The 23627-nt window shown below is 43.8% G+C and overlaps 1 protein-coding gene across 2 annotated transcripts in view; it reads left to right on the forward strand.

Annotated features, from left to right (window-relative positions):
• Positions 1 to 23627, forward strand: part of arhgef2b (rho/rac guanine nucleotide exchange factor (GEF) 2b) — a 61497-nt gene that overhangs the window by 21370 nt on the left and 16500 nt on the right. For both annotated transcript variants that reach the window (XM_083679666.1, XM_083679667.1), the window contains 2 exons: positions 12338 to 12500; positions 22767 to 22834. In XM_083679666.1, the coding sequence (XP_083535792.1) occupies positions 12338 to 12500; positions 22767 to 22834 (231 nt within the window). The remainder of the gene's footprint in view (positions 1 to 12337; positions 12501 to 22766; positions 22835 to 23627) is intronic.

The raw sequence follows: 23627 nt of genomic DNA on the forward strand, positions 1-23627 counted from the left end.
CTCGATGTCCACACACACACACGGACAGACGGATGGCTCTGACTTCTCTTTCTCCCTTTTTCCGACAGAGAAGTGAAATTGTAAGCTGCAAACTTTTGGAGCTTTAGTGTGTGTGTTTGTGTACGTGAGAGAGAGAGAAAAGGAAAGACACTTGGTGCTGATCAGATCAGCCCAAGATTCCCATGATTAATGCATTGCACAATAAAACCACTAAACACATACACATACACACACACACACACACACACACACACACAGGACTACTCTCAAACACCCCTTTGTCTCTCGAGGGCTCCATCACTGTTTAGTCGACCCAATGCTCCCTCGCCCAGTGGCCCATCGGTGGGGCCAATGTGGGGCAGGACAGAGCAGGGATTGTGACATGTAATAGCCCTGGGGAAGACAAGAGAGAGGGTGGGGGGATAAGAGTGAAAGAGATGGAGGAAAGCTATGGGATGAGAGAAAAGGAGTGTGTGTGTGTGTGTGTGTGTGTGTGTGTGTGTGTGTATGAGAGAGAGGGAGATAGAGAGAACGTTCTTGTCACCGTGTCACAATTGTACCAGTTGGGAATGGCTCTAACTGTTGCTGTTTCCCATATTGACTCTACCTCACAGCTCACTGTGTGTGCACCTTTATTTCGACTTCTGGAATTCTCCACTTTTTCAGGGTTTTGTTATGTTTGAAGTATTAGGGGTCCCTCAAGGTTCAATGCTTCGGCCTATCGCAAATTGACTTGGTATGAAAGTCCACAGCCCCCTAACCCTAACCATAGAAGGTTGGGTATTCCCGTTGAATATCAAATTCTCACAGTGTCTGGCTGACAGTGTATGCATGAGTCAGAAAGATGTGCGGTGAGTCAGTTAATACCTTTTTTGTGTGTGCCACCGAGGGTACAGGCTGGGTGGATGGGTGGGTGTGTGCACTCGTGTTGACGTGTGTTGTCCTGTGTGTTTGAGACAGACCAGTGTGTTGTAGCGTGTCTGTTTGATCAGCCTTTTGTATTCTCATTATGTGCTCCAGTGGCCGGAGCCTCCAGAAACAATAGCGAGGAGTCTACACGGGAGATCTACCGTCTACACACACACACACACACACACACACACTGTTGGGCACATTTACCAGTGGGCTAACGAATGTTAGACACCAGCACACCAAGCTCTGTCCCCAAGCCCAAAGCCATAAATTCAAGCCCCATTCAGCCCAAAGGACCTTTATCCTGACCATGTGACCTCCACTCTGACTCTTCACCTCCTCAGTCAGCCGTGACTTATGAACTGACCTCTGACCTGCTGGCCAGTGAAAAAAGATCTTCATAGAAACAGAAAGGATAGAACAGACACCGTCCTCACTCTTGCAGCTGTACAGACATGAACACATTTTTTGTAGAGGGACAGAGCAAAAGGGGGGGGACATGACTTCAGCTTTTGTTACGCGGTTCTTACCCGGAAAAAACGCCTTTCACCCTTTCAAAGTGCCACTTAGGCTCGCAAATTGTTACCGTTATGTAAACGCCTGCTTGTTCCAGTCATAGTATTTCATAATGGACATCCTAGTCTTCTTCATCAGCTCCCATTTCAGAGAGAGAGAGAGAGAGAGAGAGACACACACACACACACACACACACGCCATTCTTCAGTGCCAACTCATGAAGTGGACATGCGTCATATGGCCAAAGGCATGAGGAAGGCTGAGTTAATGGACCCGAACCACTCAACAGAGAGAGAGAGAGAGAGAAAGAGAGAGACAGAGAGAAAGAGAGAGAGAGAAAGACAGAGACAGACAGACAGGTAGGTGAGGAACTAGCCTGGTTTCCACTGGTCCATTTTCTTTGCTAGACCAGTGAAGCTGAATGGGAGGGAGCAGCTCTGTTCCTGTTGCTACACACTAAACGTGTGTGTCTGTGTATGCGTGTGTGTGTGTGTGTTTGTTTCACAGAGAGCCCAGGGACAGTAAGGATCAGCTTACAGTCTAGTATGCAACTGACGCTGACAAAGCGACTCACCTGTCCCACTTCGCTTCTCCTTCCGTTCTGCCCCTCCCCCTCTCTGCTTTGTGGACTGCAGAGCTTTCCATCATTTTTCTTTTGCTCTCACCCACCCACTCCTTCATACATGCCCAGTCTCCTCCTTTTCCTTTCCTTTTTTTTCAACATATCCAACCATCCTTTCATTTTACATGTACATTTATGGCATTTAGCAGACGCCTTTATCCAAAGCGACTTGTACAACAAATACATTTGTTTAAGTAAGTGAATCATCTATCCAACAGTCCTATTCTCTCGCTCTCGCTCTCACTCCCTCCCTATGCATCTCTCTCTCTCTCTCTCTCTCTCTTTTTCCTCTTTCATCATTGTTTAGCTGCATGCTACCTGTCTCTCTCTCTTTCCACCTTACTGATTCCCAGATCTCCACAATGGCTCTCTCAAAGGTCGTAATCTGAGAGGAGTGAGAAGGGAATGAGAAAGAGGGAGAGAAAGGGGGGATGGAGTCAGGTTACAAAGATGGGACCTTGGTGACTGAGTGAGAAATGAACAGAACGCACACACACACACACACACACACACACACACACACACACACACTTGCATGAAGGACATCAGTGTATAACAAGTGCGTGAGTTCTTTTGAGTGGTCGATGGCCTGGTTAAACACTCAAAAGTGTGCCTACACACTCCAAACACCCAACAATGACTAAATATCACACACACACGGACACACACCATCTCACCCTGTGAGTGTCAACAGAGTATGCACGTGTGTGCGCACACACACGCACGCACGCACACACACACACACACACACACACACACACACACACACACACACACACAGGCATTGTTGTCATCAGTGTGTGTCTGCACCTGTTTAAACAGTGGTGTTTTTAGAAGATTGTAAAAAAAAAAACTGCCCTCTCAGTCATCTCAGTGACTGTCAGTGTGTTCACCACACAGCAGCTGAGGAGACTGGTGGGGGGATGGAGAGATCACACAGAGAGAGAGAGAGAGAGAGAGCTCTAGGAAGAGAGACTCAGAGGGAGGAGAGGTCATGGGGAGATGAGACAAACGATGAGAGAAAGAATGAAGAAAGATCACGAGGGAGGAGGCGAGACAGAGAAGAGAAAGAGAGAGATGAAAGGCCACAAAATTGAGGGAGGTGAGGAGGAAAGGGTAGAAAGAGAGGGATCAGAGAGGTCGCGAGATAGTGAGAGAGGAGGCGAGAAAGAGAGGAAAGAGGGGGAAAAAAGAGTGGTAATACCCTTTAACTTCTTCCCAGATCAGCGCTAATAAAAAAGAATAGTCAATCTCGACTGTTGAACCAAGATCGCTCCGTAGCAGCCAAACTAGGGGCGTGTGTGTGTGTGTGTGTGTATGTAACTGACTGGCTGGGTCATCGGGTTCAATCAGGGTGTTTGTTTTAGGTACAACTTTAATGAGGTCACTTCCTGTGACTCTGGCTTTGGTTAGCGTGGGATTTCCCCCCCACCCCCTCCCCAGCAGTAGTGGGTTTTCACAAAGAGCGAGACAGATACAATGTAAGCCTCTAAAATCAACACGCATTACACCCCCCCCCCCCCTAAACTCCCTAAACAAACACATGACCCCAGTTTACCTCCAGTGCTCAACCCTCAACACCATATTTTGACATTTTAGAGACCAACACCACTTCGGTCAAAGTTCAATTTCTCCTATCGAATCTCCTCTCCTGGCTACCATTTACCATTTGGAGTTTTTTAAACCCTTACATGTTAGATTCGGTACATTTAATGAAACCATTTGTCCCCCAATGCTTTACTGTCCTCCCCCTGCCCTCTGTCCACGCTCAAACCCGAATTCGAGGTACACGGCAGGGGAGGCCGGTGTAGGTAGAAATTGGAGGACGGGCTCATCGTAATGCATGGAATGGAATGAGGAATACCTGGTGCACATAGTATAGAGGGCAGAAACAATGTTTACTTGCATCCTTCCTTCCTTCTTTGTAATAAGCACTGATCTAATGATGAGGTGAGGCAAAGCTTCCCACTGCATGGATTTTCACAGACCAAGTCATGTCAGACCAGTGAGTTAAAGGGGGGAGCTAGATAGTGGTCCTAGACCTGGATAGGAACCACCATCGGGGTGGTTGGACCTGGTCCACCCCTCCTCTCCTCACCATCACAACCTAACACAGATAAAGTGTTCCTCATCTGAGAAAAAAAAAAGCCAATCATTTTCAAATATGAAAATGCCTCTGTTGGATTATTAAATGTCCACAAGGAGTGTTAAAATCGAAGCACATTTGTGCGTTGGGGCTGTTTAGCCTTCATCAGAGTGTTCTTCCTTTGGGAATGGTGCGTTTTGGGTTGTACAGACAGTAAGCCTCTCTTTGGTGATGTATGAAATAAGATCTAGGGGAAATAGATGTTATTTTGTAAACAACTCCTACTGTATAGCTAGGTTATTATACTAATGCATTGCAGTGTGTTCCTGTTTGTCTGTAAGCTGACCTTTTTGAAGCACTTGTTCCATATGTGTGTTTGTGCGTACATAATGGGTATGTGTAGGTGGATGTGTGTGTGTGTGTGTGTGTGTGTGTGTGTGTGTGTGTGTATGTCTGTGTGTGTGGGTGGGTGGGCGGGAGGGCATGTTGCTGTACCCTAATTTTATTAATTAGTGAGCCCCTGGGACAGTCTGGCAGTGGACTAAAAGCGGGGGCATCCATTCATTTTCCCACAGTGCTGTGTGTGGGTGGGGGGGGGGGACTGTCTCCCATCAAGGTCAAAGTGTACTAAGCCTCATGATGGATGCCATCTGTCTCTCCTAGTCTCCTTACCCATAGGAACATGTAAATGTATGGCCATGTTCAACCAATTACCATGCCCCCCTTCCTAGAAGACACCCACATATGCATTAGCTGTTACACTGTTGGTCATCCTGTCATGCAGACATTCATGGAGGATACACACGCACACACACAAACACACACAGACACAGACACAATTACACTAATACAATGGATCTTCATGCAAAATGTATATGTATTTTCCTGTTCCATAACATAACCCTGAGAATAGTCCTCTAAACACGCAGTAGTTGTCTTCTCCAGTTCCCCCACATCTCTTTGTGTTCTTTGTGTGTTGTCTCTCTCTTTGTTCGACCGCCAATACGCGCTGAAACGGAGTTACCTGCTAGGACCCTTCTTTCTTTTGTCAGGTATTCTCTTCCACTCTTTTGTCTCTTCACCGCATCTCTCTCTCTCTCTCTCTCTCTTTTCCCCTCTCAGGGGTCCTTTCTTCCCCCCTGTATCCGTTTCTCCATCTGTCTGCCCCCAACCCCCCCTCCACCCCCCCCCATCACCCCGGGCCCCTTTCTTTCTCGTTTAGGTCTCCCTTTTTCTCACTCTATTTCAATCTCATGGGTCTCTCTCTCTCTCTCTCTCTCTCTCGTTAATAATTAGCCTATCTGTTCTCCGGCTGCACATCTCTTTCTCACACATAATGACTTTACATCCATCTAAATCTGCACTCAGCACAGCTGAGGTTGGATAGAGAGATGCTCCACGTTGTCAGTGACATCATCAAGCTGCGTCTCCCCATTGTGGCTCTGTTTCTGTCGCTCATATACTGCGTCCCACTTCTCCCAGTATGCACTGGGGCACTTCCCCACGTGGATTTAGAAGCATATGATTGGTCTAAGCATGGGCTCTTACAGTAAATTCCCATTTCAATCCATGTGGCAATACATGGGAAGAAAAATAGGAGGCAGCAATACTGAACATGCTGTGGTGATAAAGTGTGTGTTATCAAGGCCATAGTTCATCCCTTGTGTCAATCCTCATATTTTTAATTCTATGTCATTTTGTTTTGATAGCGTTATCTGATTTATGAGTGACACACAGGTTGTTTTTTTGCCCTTTGACTGTGGATTCCAAAGGTACGGTTTCATACAACCTCTTTTATTGATTGTCAGGTGTCCACCTTGCCGTCATCCACGTGATGGATAGTTACCAGATTGTGCAATAGAAACAATTCATTATGCCCATAAATTACATATTTTGGTTTGCTTCCTTGTATGCCTTGCCTAGTAATGTTCTCTACATTAAACTCAACTCATTTTAGGTGAACCACTGTAGATGTATTTGCGAGATTTCACTCTCTCCATCACATCTTACCCACATCCTGTGTCCCTCTCTGTTCCCCACTCTCAGTCGCAGGAACAGAGAGAGCAGTGGAACAGTTGTAGAGTACAGACACACTTATAATCGCCTCTAATTATAGCCCCTCCCCCCTCTTCTCTTTTTGTAAAGCACAGTGACTGCCATTAAGCCCGGGGGGGTGGTGGGTGGGGGCATAATTAAGGCAATAGACGCCTGACCCAGGCTGATTGTCTTGCAGGCCAAGGTGAAAAGGCTGTTGTCCTAGCAGGTCAAGGTGAAAGGGCTGTAAGTGTCGCTTTATGTGCTAATGAGCACTAACTATTTTATGGGAGCCCAAAGGGACTTTCCTCTGATGTTTGAATACACACACTCCTGCCCCTCCTTGGTTTAGTCTGACACGGCCAAGAGCTGTAGAACTGTGTTCTGGTTTGAGCTTGATTGTTTACATATGCCATCTGAGCATAGGCTTCTGACTTATAGTCCACTGACTTTGGCTTTACCCTGAATTCAACAACATGGATGACTTTCAGTTAAGATAAAGAAGAACTGACAAATCTATTTATGAACTTCATTTGAATAGCTTTTGTCCAAAGTTGTCCAACTGTGTTTCAGTTGATGTCATCCTGAGGTTAGTTGACCACTTATGACATGTGATAAAACTAGGCTGATTCCGCTTCCGTGAGCTAAGTCAAACAGCTCACTGTTTCTCACAGTCTCTCTACAGGCTGATTAGTCTCCATGTTGAATCTACTGAATACTCCCTGGTTTTAAATAAATAAATACATAGAAACTTAAAGAGAGGAGAGGACACACCCAAAGCTATTCATTCAACCATAATAGAGGTCAGCTGAGCTCGTGTGACTTGTGTTGCATCTGTAGTAACTTATTACCAAACATTTTATAATGAGTAACTTCAAAGAGAACAAATAATGACACCAGACAAAACAAAACAGTATAGTCGTCAAGTATCTTTTTATTTGGGCTAAGGACTTACTAGACTTTTGGTTGAAAAACCTAGTCAATCAAAAGTGAATGTTGTTGTGTACCTAACCTAGATTCACTTAAAATCCAGCTACACTGAAAACATGTGTAAAATGTCGGCTAATGTTTCTAAGCAAAGGCATGGTGTTGACCTAAGTCAATGTCTACACGTCATTCTGGGAACCCTTGAAAACTAACATTTTGTGCAACAGTCCAGTTCTCCCCCTTACTCTCCAGCTCCAACGCTCCCCACCCACTTCCCCAGGTCTCCATGGTTTCTTCTTCTAGCTTCACAGCTTTATGCATGAAAAGGGAAGTCAGTTTAATGTATGCATGTTCCTGTGCATCCTGTGCATGTAGTCAATACTGAGCCTCCAGCACAGACATTTTTGCGACAAAAAGATCGCTGACATGATAAGTAAGCAAAACATTTGAAAAAGCATAACCAAAATAGCTTTCTCAGGACCGTGTATACAAACCAATTTCCAAACCACCTTTTTCGTCACAATCGTGAGTTTTGTTCCTTCCCTTCCTGTCTAGTTTTGTTGTGTCTGAGCTTGCATGGTTAGAGGAAGGGGCAGGTTTTGAATGTCATGTATTTATGGTTGCTTTTAATAGACCCACCACATAAGCACAAGATACTAAGCACAAGTGTTCACACTAGATTCCTAAACCAAGTGCACCCTCTGGCCCACTGAGTGACATCTGCAGACGAGTTCAGTTTATTCCACGAAAAACAACAGCTGCCAACGTCAAGAGTCTGTTGGGGAACTGAGACTTCCTGAGTCCTGCCGCTATGAGATAGCACACCTCACAGACAGTAGACGGGATAGGATATAACACTGCTCTTACACGAAACCCCTCTGATATGGCATGTGTGTAGTGTTTAAGCCCTACCCTGTCACACCAAGAAATGTTGTGTTCCGTCCGGAAAACTGGTGGACAATTGAAAATTGGCTCATCCAAAACACAGACATATGGTGTAAGTAACTTGACTTTTAAATGTTAAATAGCAATGTCAATTGTATTCATTATATCTCCTTGCATACACTGAGCTCCATAGTAACTGTCCAGTATATCTGAGCCTGGGAGGAGTAGGACTTGGCAAGGTTCCTGGTCACGCCAAACCATTAGTTAACCATTAGACTCAATAAAGCATAGCCCAGTATCACCGCTTACTGGAAACCAGCTAAGTTACTTCCTCTGTCCAAATGTGTCAGGTAAATTATCTCATGCATCCTTATATAGACACAAAGACCCAGAGCGAGTTCTAATAGTCAGTTACGAAACAAAGGATTATCCATGCTACGCTACTGAATAGTGGCCAGAGGTAGACTTGAATCACTGGAGTACAGGCAGGCTATGCTTCCACCCCTGAGATCTCATCTTAACTCAGATGAAGACGTTTTAGATGTTCCGCCGTTCAAAACATTAAAGAACTTTCTCCTCAATGTGTGTCAGAACTTTCTCCGATCACGGCCCCCTGTAGCAAGTCTATTGACCCAACGGTGGTTTGTGTTTTCACAACTGCTTGTTTACGGCTCTTTCATCTCTGTGTTTTGTCTGGCTGGGGTCAGAGTTGAACTTCAGAGAAGAGTCTGCCTCAGCCAGGCTGTTTAAAGGTGTGTGACCTGAGGGAATACTACCAGCTCACAATCCCCAGGTGGGATTTGCATACCGCTGTTGTGGCCTTGAGCAAGAGATTCAGCCTCTGTAGACTTCCTATATCCAACTGTATACACAGAGAGAAGGCATCAACAGGAGCTGGCTGTGGATGAAAGACGACTGTGCTTTTTCTAAGCCTTATTGACGTGATATTGCTTTTGTCAGGTAAGGGAGAGAAAGAAATTAAAAGAAAGAGAGGGAGAGAGAGAGGATACATGAGTGATAACACCTAAGTGCTAATGCCTTGTCTTCTGCTCACCCCCACCCTATGGAACTCCCCAGAGGAGTAAGGTTGGATATCTGGAAAGCTTGGGCAGAGGTTAAGTCTGTGGCATGACCCGCCCCTAATAGTATTTACTAATCCCTCCTCAATAACAACGGCTTTTCTCTTTCCTCCCTGTCCGCCGTGCCCTCTTCTCATTAAAAAGCCATTACTTCGCATTTGGTAACAATTTACGACTGGCGCCCCCTGTCCAAAAACACATTGTGGCATTCTTTTCCTCCAATTAAATGTTCCTAGCAACCTGTCTTCTTTTTCTCTCCCTCTCTCTCTCTCTCTCCCTCTCTCTCTCTCTCTCTCTTTCTCTCTCTTTCATTCCTCGTCTCTCACACCATCCCCCTATCGCCCCTGAGTCAGATGATTCTAATCCAGTCTGTTAATCCACTATAGAGGAGAGAGATAAGGCGAGGGATCGAGAAAGACAGAGGCGAGAGGGAAAGAAAAAGAGGGGGGATGGGGAAGTCTGTCACTGTGCCAGATAGCATAATAGGCAGTTCTATAGAAAAAAAGCCATAATAAGGTAGTCTGAGTGATAGCGCTGACTGTGCGTTAATACAGTATGGGGCCCGTCTGGGACTGGGCCAGTCTAATAACGTCCCTCTGTGGGGGACGGAGTGGATTAGTCCCTGGTTCTGAGCTCACTCTGCCGCCAGTTAAGCTAGCAGGCTGCAGAGATAGACACTGCTGGATAGACCCTACACGGATGCAGTTAAACTCTATGGATTAAACCAAAGAGTGGCTTACAAAAATGTACTTAGACACCTTGGCGCCAGTGCCAATTTTGCACCTGCTGCCTTTTTCTTTGATTCTGAATGAAATGTAAAGGGAGAAATGGAAATTGGGGAAGTGTTTAATTAGCTTCGGAAGATCAAGAATGCATTTGGCCGATGTGTTTTAAACATGCAGGTTTGTAAATGCAGCCATTTCCCCCGGGACATGAGTGGTTCCCTCCCATGTTCACATTGTACCAACACCACCGCTGCATTACCGGGATGCAAGACAATGATTTAGTGCTCAAGACTTTTAACAGGATTCAGAGCGAGGTGCAGCAGCCTCTGGACTCATGTGGCCCCTTGGCATTGCGGGTTCAAAACCACCATTGCCACTTTCAATTCTGTGTCCCTTTTACTATACACTTGACCACTTTATTAGGAACACTATACTAATACTGGGTAGGGCCTCCCTTGTCTCTCAAAACAGCCTCGATTCTTCGTGGCATTGATTCCACAAGATGTTGGAAACATTCCTTTGTGATTCTGGTCCATGATGACATGATTGCATCACGTAATTCCTGCAGATTTTTCAGGTGCACTTTCAAGCCGTGAATCTCCCGTTCTACCACATCCCAAAGGTGTCCTGTTGGATTCAGATCCGGTGACTGGGAAGGCCACTGAAGAACACTGAACTCATTGTCATGTTCATGAAACCAGTTTGAGACGACTTTTGCTTTGTGACATGGTGCATTATCATGCTGGAAGAGCCATTAGAAGATGGGTATATTGTGGCCATGAAGGGATGCACATGCTCGGCGAGTGTATGTCCCCTGTCACAATGCCCTCCTGTCTAAATCAAGTCAACATACAAAATGGGAGTGGAGATCCTCTCGTTAAAAAAAACGACATTAAAATCCCTCCCTCCATCCTCTCTTTTCCTTTGGGTGTGTCTTACATGTCTTCTACCCCCTAGGGGGGCCAATGAGGACATATCCTGAATGAGCTCCACACAATGGGGGCCCCGGCGTTTTGTTTAGGCTCTCAAAGGAACCCCTAACAAATCCCTCTTTAGTTTCTTTTCTCTTGCTCCTTTTTTCCGATAACACACGGGTTGTGTGGCGTTTTCCGGTGAAGGGGATTTAACCCTCCGTAACCCTCGTGACTGAAACAGCGGGGGTTAGCTTCCATAGTGGGGTCTTAAGACTGCCATAACTAGCTGCAAGCGAAAATTCAGGGAAAGTTTAAACTATTTACATACACAATCTCAGGGTTTCTGGAGATTAAGTTGAAATTGCATCGAAGCACATCATTTGGATGATAGACCTGACGTGCATTTGAAAGCGGCTTTGGTTTTATTTGTTATGGTACCGTATGCAATTATGGTGATGGAATATCCTTACTAACCATTTCAAAAACAAATTTGATGGCGAGTAATCTTCGTGAACATATGTCTGAATACTTACACATGCGATCCATCAGACTTCCTTATTTGCTGATATTTACATTTTTGAAAGGCTTAAGCTAGTTTGGGCACGACACTGTCTGTTAGCATTAGCAAATAGACATCGTACAGTCTACCTTTAAATCACCCACCGTCAATAAACAACGCTGCGCCTCAATGTTTGTCAACAATTAGCTGAGACTGTTAAGTACAACAAAAAGGCGTGACAAAACTGCTTATCTGTGTTCTCAAACATCAGGAGATTATCTTGATACTCTAATGGCCGCTGGCTGTGAGATTCCGGCTGCTTTAGACCGGACAAGTCTGCTTACTTACTTAACACAGTCGGAGGCTAGCAGCAGCAGCAGCAGCTCTCTGTAGTCTGTACGCACAGGGTGGAATTCAAAATGTGTGGGATAACACAAGGCTACATGCTAGGAAACAGCTGGATATGACAGAGGCAATGGCTGGCACATTCACACTTTAGTCGCACACACACACCCCCCTAACACTTCAGGACACACACTGTCACACACTGAATACACTTGTGCTGAGACAGCATAGAATGCTCTCCGCACTGTAATAATGAGATTAAAGATACGGTATGCTACAGTCGTGTCCTTTTGTCCTTAGGCTGCCAATCTTTTTGTGTGGGAGCGAGAGAAAGCATATTGGTCTTTTCTTGAAAACACACCCCGTTCACAATTCCTCATGTGCCAGCTGTCCTTATCCAGGACGGTGTACTGTATAAAACCATACACACACACACACTGCAGTGGCACAGTAGGGAAAGATGAGCAACAGCAAAACCGTTGAGTTAACCTTAGGATTCCTGTAGGTAAAATCATTTTTGATCTTTGGTGATGTTATTCTGTGGATGAAAGATGCTACTTTGAGAGGGTGTGTGTGCGTGTGTGTGTGTGTGTGTGTGTGTGTGTGTGTGTGTGTGTGTGCGTGTGTGTGCGTGCGTGTGAGTGTGAGGAGCTCTCTGAGGTCAGGGCAGCGTTGAAGCTTTCTGCGAATGATTGTCAATCTATTCGGTGATGCTTTCTCAGTTTCGTAATGTTTCAGATTGATCACGGATGGGTGCTGATTTCTCTCTCCTTTTTTATTCTCTCTCGGGCAGAACAAAGAGAAGGAGCGGATGAAGGAGAGGGAGAAGGAGGCGCGGGAGCGGGAGGCGCGCTACAGCAACGGCCATCTCTTCACCTCCCTCACTGTGTCCGCCACCACCCTCTGTTCTGCCTGCAACAAGAGCATCACTGCTAAAGAGGCCCTCAGCTGCCCTAGTGAGTACCACACACACACACACACACACACACACACACACACACACACACACAACCTCATTCAGTGTAACATACATTTCCATTACCTACAACATTATTTGGGATATTGATGTATTGATGTCGCCAAATCAGTGGCCCAACAGACATCTTGCCTCGGGGTCGGACAAACTAGGACGGTCTCGAAGTTGACCCTTTTGTTGAGTGTGTGTGTGTGTGTGTGTGTGTGTGGAAGTGAGTTTGAGTGGAAATGACTTGAACGGCATAGGGTGAGGGGGGGGTGGGGGCTTGCCCTGTGGACCAAAATTGTTTTTAGGAAGAAGGAGGTGGATCAAACGAACAATGAGAGAGAAAGTTATTGGGGAGGGGGCAAGAAAAAGAACAATCATCCAGAGAAAGAAAGAGGAAAAAAAAGATAAATGAAAGAGGAAAAAGAGCAGTGGGGGAGAAAGAGCGAGGGATCGATAAGGATAAAAAGTACAAACGTGACAAATATGAGCCAAAGCTAGGGATCAAAAACAACAAGTGAGATGGTGTGAACGGGTGAGACAGACAGAGAGAGGGAGTAGTAGGGGGGGAGTGCACAGGAGGAGGGATTCCTCCTGCCTTCCCCTCTCGCTGTTTTTCTTTCTTCCCCTCCCTCCATTTCTCTCTCCCTCCCTCCCTCTCTCCTTCCCTCCCTCCCTTTGAGAATCAATCAGCTGCTGACTTCCAGAGGAACCCCTCCCTCCCCCCCTGCCCGGTCCAGACAATGCTGTCAGTGTGTGGGGAGCGCTGATCAGACGACCTGCCTCCCTCTCCACTGGCCTGGAGGAACAGCTGAGAGAGGGAGAGGAAGAGAGAGAGAGAGGAGGGGAGGGGAGGAGACTTGAGGGCAAAGGGGGCGAACAAATAAAGGCAGGGAGATATGTTATAAACAGAGGGAAAACAAGATAAAGAGGGCGGAAAGAGATGGAAAGAGATGGAAAGAGATGGAGGGAGGCATAGTAGATGGTACAGGTAGAGGACAATGAGAGAGGGTACTGGTTAGATAAAGACAGGAGAAAAGGAGGGATGGGGAAGGAGTGGAGTAAATAGAAGGCACAGGTACAGGATTAGGAAAAAGAACGGGGGCGTGAGAGAGAGTCCTCAGGGCCTATCAGCTCTCAGGTCACTTGAGGCGAGTATGTCATTACGTTTGGTGTTTTTACCGTCAGAGAGAGAGAGAGAAAGAGGGGGATAGACGGAGAGAGATAGAAGAGGTTGGGAAAGAGAGGTAAATAGGGAGGGAGAGAGGAATAAGGAGAGAAAGACAACAAGAGAACAAGATAGGATGAGAGAGGGATATGAAGGGAGATAAAAGATGAGAGGGAGAGCGAGAGGAAGACAGAATCAGTAGGCATTGGAAGGATGTGAGGGAAGAAGAGGCGAAAGAGGAGGGATGATGCATGATGATACAATTAGACAACTGGGGAGTTAGCTGGAGAAAGAAAAAAGGAAGTCTTTCTGAGAAGGACATATGTTATTTTTATGTTTTGCTTAGCCATCATCTTCCTGTTTTGAAATGAGCCTTATGGCATGCGCCTCTTCATAAACAACTGTGAAGTACAAAGGCAATCTTTCAGTGTCAAATTCTATTCATTAGTTTATTTGTTTTGCTATTCTCTCAATGCTAACTGTGAACTTGTGGGTGAGGCAAAAGGAACAAAATATTGCGATACACACCAGATGTGACCCACGTGTATGATTGAATATACATGAACGTTTTTGTTCACTTCAAACAGTCAACGTTTATTTTTTATTATGAAATGAATATAAAGAAGACTATTTTTGCATTGCAAAGGTGACTGCTGTGTTTCAGCCCAGAAACTGGGTTACAGGTTGGGATATCTATACCACACACACACACACACACACACAGTATTTCTCATTTTGTCTGGTATTGACCAATACGCTCCTGCTTTTACCTCGTTACCTTGACCCCTGTAGCTCAGAAGAGGGGGTTCAAGCAGAGAGGAAGAGATGGAGAAAAAGATAGATAGACAGACAGAAAGAGAGAGGGAGGGGGTGTAGAGGGGCATGGGGGTTGGAGAGGGAAGGCTCCTGGCATGGGGTGTAATTACACATGTCTGTTGCCAAAGGGGGAGATGTTTGTGTGTGTGTGTGTGTGTGTGTTTTTGTGCGCACGCGTGTATGCAATATGTGTGTGTGTGTGTGTGTGTGTGTGTGTCTATTGTCTGTGTGTGTCTTGTATCCGGCCCTTCAGACTGAGAGAGACAGTGGGCACAGAGATTGCATTGGGGGGTGAAGAGGGGTACACCAGCTGTAGCTCAGAGCACGGCTCGTAGGCTATTGATTTGGGTTGAGGGCATCATTATGTTTGGAGGGTCAGATCTAGGTTCGGGTGTGTGTGGGCGTGTTCGGAGGGAGGGGGTGGTATTGGGCTGAAGGGGGCATGAATACATTATCATTGCCAATCACACTGGAGGTGAGAGAGAGGGCGAAGATACACTGGAGGGATGGGGAGAAGAGAGAGGGAGAGAGAGGGAGAGAGAGAGAGAGAGAGATTTGAGGTGTGAGGCTATTTCAGGTTATTTACAGCATGGCTGTAGTTCTCACTGCAGTGTTTGGGTTCTTTGTTTGTGTATTGACTCTAAACCAGTTAGGGTATCTGGTGCCTAGACATGATTTGATTACATTATAGTGGAAAGTTTGTGTAATGTTTCATATCAACATAGCGTTTGACCTATCTTTTATTTATTTATTTTTTAAAATTTTTACATGCTTTATTTTATTTTTCACATCTAGGTTAAATCTTGTACTTTTTTCCTCTTATACATGTCTTTTGCAATTGTATACATTTGACATCTTATGCATTTTACATGTTGCCATAAAAAACTATTTTTCTTATAATCTCCTATAAAATAAAGATGTATTCAATCCATCATCCTCTTAAGAAGGCCTATGGTCTATCTTCAACATAGACCTTTTATGAATCATCACAATGTTGCCTGATTGCCACCTGTTCAATCTGCCAATTTTTAATCCAGTTTCCAGTATTCTGAGATAAAGAATAACCCAGAAGTAATATCTATCTATCTATCTATCTATCTATCTATCTATCTATCTATCTATCTATCTACAGTGTCTGTCTGTCTGTCTGTCTGTCTGTCTGTCTGTCTGTCTATATCTATCTACAGTGTCTGTCTGTCTGTCCGTCCGTCTGTTTGTTTATTTATCTATCTACAGTGTCTATCTATCTATTTATCTATCTATCTATCTACAGTGTCTATCTATCTATCTATCTATCTATCTATCTATCTATCTATCTATCTATCTATCTATTTATCTATCTATTTATCTATCTATCTATCTATCTACAGTGTCTATCTATCTATCTATCTATCTATCTATCTATCTATCTATCTATCTATCTATCTATCTATCTATCTATCTATCTATCTATCTACAGTGTCTATCTATCTATCTATCTATCTATCTATCTATCTATCTATCTATCTATCTATCTACAGTGTCTATCTATCTATCTATCTATCTATCTATCTATCTATCTATCTACAGTGTCTATCTATCTATCTATCTATCTATCTATCTATCTACTTACCTATCTATCTACCAATCTATCTATCTATCCATTTTACAGAGTAGATACAGTAGTGCTGCTGCCACAGACTGTAGGTTTAAGGGGATTATACAGTAAGGTCTGTGATGACGCCCCCTCCCTGTCTGTTGAGACTTTTCTCTTTGTTTGGTGGATCTATGAAACAGCCCCCACCCCACCCCCTCGCCCCGACACACAGCTGCTACCCCCCTAATCTGGAAGTAGTGCATCTGGTAGTTTCAGTGTGGGAGATTAACAAGCAGTCTGGCACACTGACGTGGGCACGCGCGAGCGAACACACACACACACACACACACACACACACACACACACACACACACACACACACACACACACACACATACTTTCCTTCTCACACACACAAACAGAAAGTCTCACTGAAGCATACAGACACAGATACAGACACAGACACGTACACACGCACAGACACTGACATTTACACATATCCGACCACGCACACTTTTACAATCCCTCTTGGTCCCAAGCATTACTAAAAGATATATGAACTGAGGTTACCACAGTTAACCTTCTCCCATGTTAACACAATGGGCTGATATGGAGCCATATTGACCCAGAGTTGGTTTGATAGGGGGTCATGACCTTGTCTTACATTAGGATTGGTCCCTGTGGGCCCCTGTGAATTGGGACAGGGGTACTGTGTGGTTAGGTTGGGATGTGGGGGAGTGTGTGCATTTGTTTGTGTGTGAGTTGTGTTATTCACCATTTACAGAATGGTAAATAGCTCAAAAACATAACATGTTTTCACTTAGTCATGAGCCCTGGAAAAATGTCTCAGGACATGACATTACAGGTATTTTACTCACATGGAAATAGTCTATTTAGTTATAATAGTTAGTTACATAATACCTAAATAGTCAAAATACTCAGATGTTCTTGGAAGTTCACCCAAGGTGAGGACTTCAACCCAATATGTTTACACTCCTGCTGCAACGAGTCAGTGAACTTCTGTGTGTGGACATACGATTACAGATATAAGTGTCAGAGAAGGGATGTCCATTTATCAGGAGAGGCAGACGCCCAGGGGGCAGATGAACATTACCTGGTCCATCTGAAAATACTCTGAGCTGGACAATGGGCTGATATGGAGCCATATTGCCCCAGAGACCCAGAGATGGTTTGATAGGGGGTCATGACCTTGTCCTACATTAGAATTGGTCCTTGTGGGCCCCTGTGAATTGGACAGGGGAGCCGTGTGTTTAGGTTGGGATGTGGGGGAGTGTGTGTGTGTGTGTGTGTGTGTGTGTGTGTGTGTGTGTGTGTGTGTGTGTCTCATACAGTATATTTGAGGCCAGAGCTGTAAGAATTTAGTATATTATGAATATGCAATCAACTTGACAGTATTAACTTATATTATGTATTCATATTTGGTATCATTTGAGGTACCCACACCATATTTTTCAGTACGGTACAGTGCAGTATAAAATCAGAATGTTTGATTAGCAACTCACAATTCACATTGTCTTCAACCCTATCACTCTGTAAATCAGACACCGAGAGTGCAATTTCATGACTTTTCATGACATTACTGTTGACAAGGATATGGAATCATTTCGCATTTACATGATGAAATAACTAAAAAACATCAATACCTGCTTTCACTTAGTCATGAGCTCTGGACAATTTGTTAAATGCAGGACATGAAATTAGGGGTCTTTTAGTCACTTAGTATGTACTTTTGACATGGAAATAGTTCGATTTAGCCAGAATAGTTGGTTACATAATAGCTAAATAGTCAATCATCTACCCAAATGTTCTTGGAAGTTCACCCAAATTGAGGACTTCAACCCAATATATTTAGACTCCTGCTTGCAACGAGTCAGTGAACTTCTGTGTTTGGACACACGATTACAGATATAAGGCTCTATTCTCTCCAGCATTCTCACTCAAATCGAGCAACAGCGAGAATGGGCGTCGGTATATCAACAGAGGCTGAAGCCGATATGGTGCATAGCCTGTCCCACGCAGGCGGCATGTATGATGTGGGCGTTGACTGGTCCATGTCAAGGTACTCTGAGCTGGACTCTACAGCCAGGCTTCAGGACTACTCTGTCAGTGTACTGGCTCATGCAGGCGGTCAAGCCGCGGACTACGTGAAGGAGCTAGGCTCTTCTTTAGCAGGCTTCTCCAACGTGCCTCACGCAGTAGGTTTCGGAGCTCTTATTATCTCCTTGATCATTGATCTGGCCTTAGCTAAATCCACACAATCTAAAGAGAGCCAAATGACAGATCTGATACGCAGCGTCTTCGCTGAGGAAAAGGTGTCAAATGTGCGTGACGCAGTGGATGAGTACCTGAAGCGCTACCAGATGTTCCTGACGAATAAGGAGAGTCTGTTGAGTGAGACTCATCGTCTGGAGATCAAGCTCAGTGAACATCTGACCAAGTTGAGGAACTCAATGCTGCATGACAATCAAATTACCTCCCCCGCTCTCAAGCGCTGGACCAACGGAGCCACCTTCCACTGTCTGATGCTGATCCACCTCGCTCGACTGGAGGAGAACAGCAACAGGGCCAAAAACGCAGCAAGAGCAGCGATGGTCACCTACCGGCAAGACATAAGCAGACTCAAGGACAATTATAACAAATACCTTTTCTCTACCATCAGTTTGTGGCAACGTTCTATAACAGAACGTTGTTACTGCAGGGGGAGGAAAAAAAGAGACTACCCAATTTCCCGTCTTCATCAGTGCTGTTACGTTAGATATTACGAGACTGGTCAAGATAGGTGCGTTGAAGTACCAGAGGAGTTCAGTGATGTACTTGAAAGTTGCAGCTATTCAAAGGCAGTATTGGTCAACAAGATTGTCAACATGAAGATAGCAGAGATTGAGACGTATTTCTTGGACCTTCAAGGTAGAATAGATGCCCTAGTAGCTCAGAACGGAAGCTTTATTTTGCCTACACACGCATAGGGCTGTGAAGTGTCAACAAATTAGGGAAGTTATCGTATGGCAAGCCCAATAAATGCATTACATTTTATAAACATAGGTCTACCCATGAAATGAAATGCTTGTTGAGAGCAATCAAATGAACACATAAGATTAGTTTTGTTTTTGTGTATTGTTTTTTACCTACTATTTTCATATAAATGTTTTGGTAACACTTTACATTAAGGTCACATTTGTAAAGGGCTTTTTATTCAATTATAAATAATTTACAAACAGTTATAAGTCATTATAACGTTTAGACTGATCGCTATTCACTTGAGGCTTGCCAAATTGGGAGCTTGTAATCAGAAGCCAGTTATTAATACTTTATAAATGCACTTATAAATGCTTCAAAAACTAACCCTGATATGAAATAATGGAATATTATTTGCAATTGTTGCGTAGTGGTTGCACAGTTGGGAAATTGTATTTGCTCGTTTTTACACCGGATGTATGTAATTAGGTACTCTGAATTAATTTACTCTATCTATCTATCCTAAAATTACCACCATGATTATCATCAGATATGGTTGAAATTGAGCCTGAAATTGACCCTCCACTTATTAATTTATTTCTAGTATGGCAAGACGAGATCTGGTTACAATTCAGAATGACTAGCATTTAAACCGTTTATAGGGTAGTATACGTATTTTGAAGAGAAACATAACTACTATTTTGAAGGACTTTCAAAAAAACATTATGAATGCAGAACTGGGTTTGACAGGTCTCTCATGTTGCTATCTTTACTCATTATTTGGGCAAAACTATCAAATGATATATAAGATCTACAAATGATCGGTAGGCTATCTACAAATGATCGGTAGGCTGCTGCCTCAGAGAAAAAGAAAAGATGTAAATCACAGTGCTCACAACTTACTTCAAAGGTGATGCTTGTCTATCTATATCCTTGTTTTGATACGGTCATGACTGGCTAACGTAGAGCTACCTAGCTAGGTCCACGTCAGTGGGGCTTTGTCGTAAGCTTGAAACAACTTGTAGTTGAAACACCAATAGTACACAGTTAGCTAGAGGGACACGTTCGCTATATGCTGTGTTGCTGTTTATTAACTTGTCTATTTCCATTCCGCAGCAGGCCAGTAGCCTTGCTGCAGTTTCTTATTGGGTTATGTTTGTTAAAAGTGAATGCCATCTCTGTCATTACTATAGTATAGATAAGCATGAATAAACAATTAATGTGAATTATTCGATTATGACTACTTATTATGAATGACGCAATGTTGGATCACTTTACTTGATGTGCCCTATAAACATGCATTACTGTTCATAATTGCTTATAAAAGGTGAAGCTACTTCACTTGGAGTGTCTTATTTTAGATGTTATACTGTAGGTGCACATTGATTATGTTTAGTTACAAATGTTGTCTAACTCATTCATCAATGGTTAACAGTGTTACACTTTACATTAAGGACACATCTCATCAGTTAGAAATGTTGATAACTCATTAATTAATGTTGATAACTCATAAAAAAATGGTTAACGGTGTTACACTTTACATTCATCAGTTGAAAAAAGCAGAAAGATAAGGGCGATTGCCAAAATAAACACTTAGAAAAGACTTTGGTGCAGTATCGTCATTACATGATTTTTTTCCCGATGACAACCTATGTTTTTTCCATTCAAATGTTAAAATAGAGAGTCGTATGGTTTTGTTGAAGTGATTTTACCTTAGATGCTTTAAGTATTGTATGCTTAAATTACTTTATCGTATGAGTGAAAATGACTGGCCGCTCTAGTAAAATATAGAACGCCATGGGGTCTAAACGATTAACAAATGATTAACAGTGTGACATTTCATCCATTATAGATGTTGATAACTGTGTGTGTGTGTGTGCATGCGTGCGTGTGTGTCATTAAGACTTGTTGTACGAGTTGAACAGATGAACAGGCAACAGTATGCCTCTCATTATGAGTTTGAAGTGGAAAGCATGTTAGCCGAGTCTGTGCTCTTAAAAACATTGGCTTTTATGGAGAACACACCCAAACAGTGTGTATTTTTAGCCCCTCGGTCCCTCTCGGGTGGAAACTCTCGGTTGAAAATAGGAATGCCACCAAGTACACCCCACCAAAGCATAACTCTCTGTCTTTGACTACATTTAGCCAGCTTTGGTATTGAATGTGTTATCCTGGAGAGGACTTTGGAAAGATAAAGTAAGGAATATGTAGACTTTTATAATGGGAGTTCTGTTGGGGTGTGTGTGTGTGTGTGTCTGTGTCTGTGTCTGTGTCTGTGGCTGGCTGGCTGGCTGGCCTAGGGCTGCTGTTAGAACAAAGACAACCCTGTATAGTGGACCAGAACTCACACCCATTCACATATCTCCCTCCTCAGCTGGATCACACAAGCATGTAGTTACCGCACACCCATGAAGATGAGGATTAATAGACATGTGTCATCCATACACTAAAGAGTCACCTTATATTGGCATAGCTATGACATCAGTGTGAGATGCTCCACAGAGCACTGTGACAGTTAGTGATTACCACGCATGACAACCTACTGACTGCACAGCTCCTCCGGCCCTCCAGCAGACATTTTAATGTTTGTTGAGTGGGTTTAGCCACACACACACACACACACACACACACACACACACACACGTACACATCCACCGAAATTTAACTGAACGCCACAATGACGTATATGAATGGGCTGAGATGCATTTCTCTTTGAGGAATGTGCGATCAATACATGGGCCAGTTAAGAATACAGTTGAACAGAGAAAAGCGGTAGGCTACAATGTTTGCAACACCAATGCAGTGAAAGTGTAAATGTATGTTTCTTTATTGTGTATTTTACGCGCCGTAGTGACGCATGAGACGCCCGGTGTATAAAAAGCGGAGCATTTGTACTCAATCATTAATTGAAGTATGGATCATCGAATAGGGAACTGCGTGAGACTTTTGCCCTCAATTGAGAGACCAACGAACCTCCAGCCGTCCAGGATCAGATTTCTCTCCATAATGAGCATGCAAATGCAATAAATCCTCTGGGATAAAACACAATGTCCATCATCTCGAAATCTCAATTGCATGTATGGACCTTCAATTTCAACCTCTGTCACACTCTCTCTCTCTCTCTCTCTCACACACATTCACACACACACACACACACACACACACTCCTGCCTCCGACATCCTCTCAACCTTTCATCTACAATAAAAGTGGACTTCCTGTCTAAAAAACATGCCGCAGGAAGTGTCTCTCTAACAATGAGAGGGGGTGCGGGGACAAAGAGGATGGGGGAGGGCCGGGGTGTTTGAAGCTTAGGCTTGAAGTCACAATAACATTTCACTATGTTTTGATGCCTGCATAATATCATTGTGGACATGACAAGACCTGTCACAGTGTCACAGCTGGTCACTTTCCACTTGACATCTTACATTGTCTATACTAGCTAGTGTGTGCACACATTTATGTCAACAGTTAACGAAGGAGAATATGGTCCCATTATTTCTCGACTTACACAAATGCATGCTCAACAACAGTGGCTATTTTATGGTGTATTTTCTGTTTTGCCTCTTGGAAATGGTGTGTGTGTGTGTGTGTGTGTGTGTGTGTGTGTGTGTGTGTGTGTGTGTGTGTGTGTGTGTGTGTGTGTGTGTGTGTGTGTGTGTGTGTGTGTGTGTGTGTGTGTGTGTTGACTACTGTGCTGACCCTTCTGTGTGTTTCTGTGTTGCAGCCTGCAATGTCACCATCCACAACCGCTGTCGAGACTCACTGGCCAACTGTGCCAAGATGAAACAAAGGGTAAGAGAGGGGAGAGGGGGAAGGGGGAGGGGGGATAAAGGGAAGTCAGGAAGGGGGAAGAGATAAGAAAGAAAGAGTGGAGACTGCGATTATTTCTTGTGTCCCTGTAATATAGGGTTAGTGAACATGATTGATACCATTCAGAGTAGACTCAACTGTGTTAAAGGGGCAGCCCAGTGAAAACTGAGATGTACAGTGCCCTGCGTAAGTAATGGGACAGTAAAGCATTTTTTCTTCTTTTGGCTCTACACTCCAAACGTTTGGATTTGACTTCAAACAACTACCATTGAGGTTAAAGTAGAGATTCTCAGCTTTTATTTTTTGGTATTTGTGTATATATTGGTTACATATTGGTTTAACCATCCATTTCAGACTTTTCAGCCTAATAATGACTTCCTTGACTTTCATTGACACCTCTTTGTTGGTCCTCATGTTGACAGACACCAAAAGCAAACTCCAAAGGCAAATGCAAAGCCTTGAATCAATACTAGACATTGACAGCTCTCTTATGCCTGCACAAACTATGTGACGGAACACACCTGACTTACCAGAAACACCTGTCAAGCCAATTGTCCCTTAAAATAGGGGGACTATGCATAAAAAGTCTTGTAATTTCTGAATGGTGAAACCAATATGTACATAAATACCATCAAATAAAAGCTGAGAATCTCTACTTTAACCTGATAATAATTGTTTGATTTATCCAAACTTTGGGAGTGTAGAGCCAAAAGAGGAAAACATGCTTCACTGTCCCATTACTTAAACAGGGCACTGTACAGTGCCTTCGGAAAAT

The sequence above is a fragment of the Argentina silus genome (genome assembly GCF_951799395.1).
Source record: "Argentina silus genome assembly, chromosome: 10".
In the NCBI taxonomy this organism is placed as follows: Eukaryota; Metazoa; Chordata; class Actinopteri; order Argentiniformes; family Argentinidae; genus Argentina; species Argentina silus.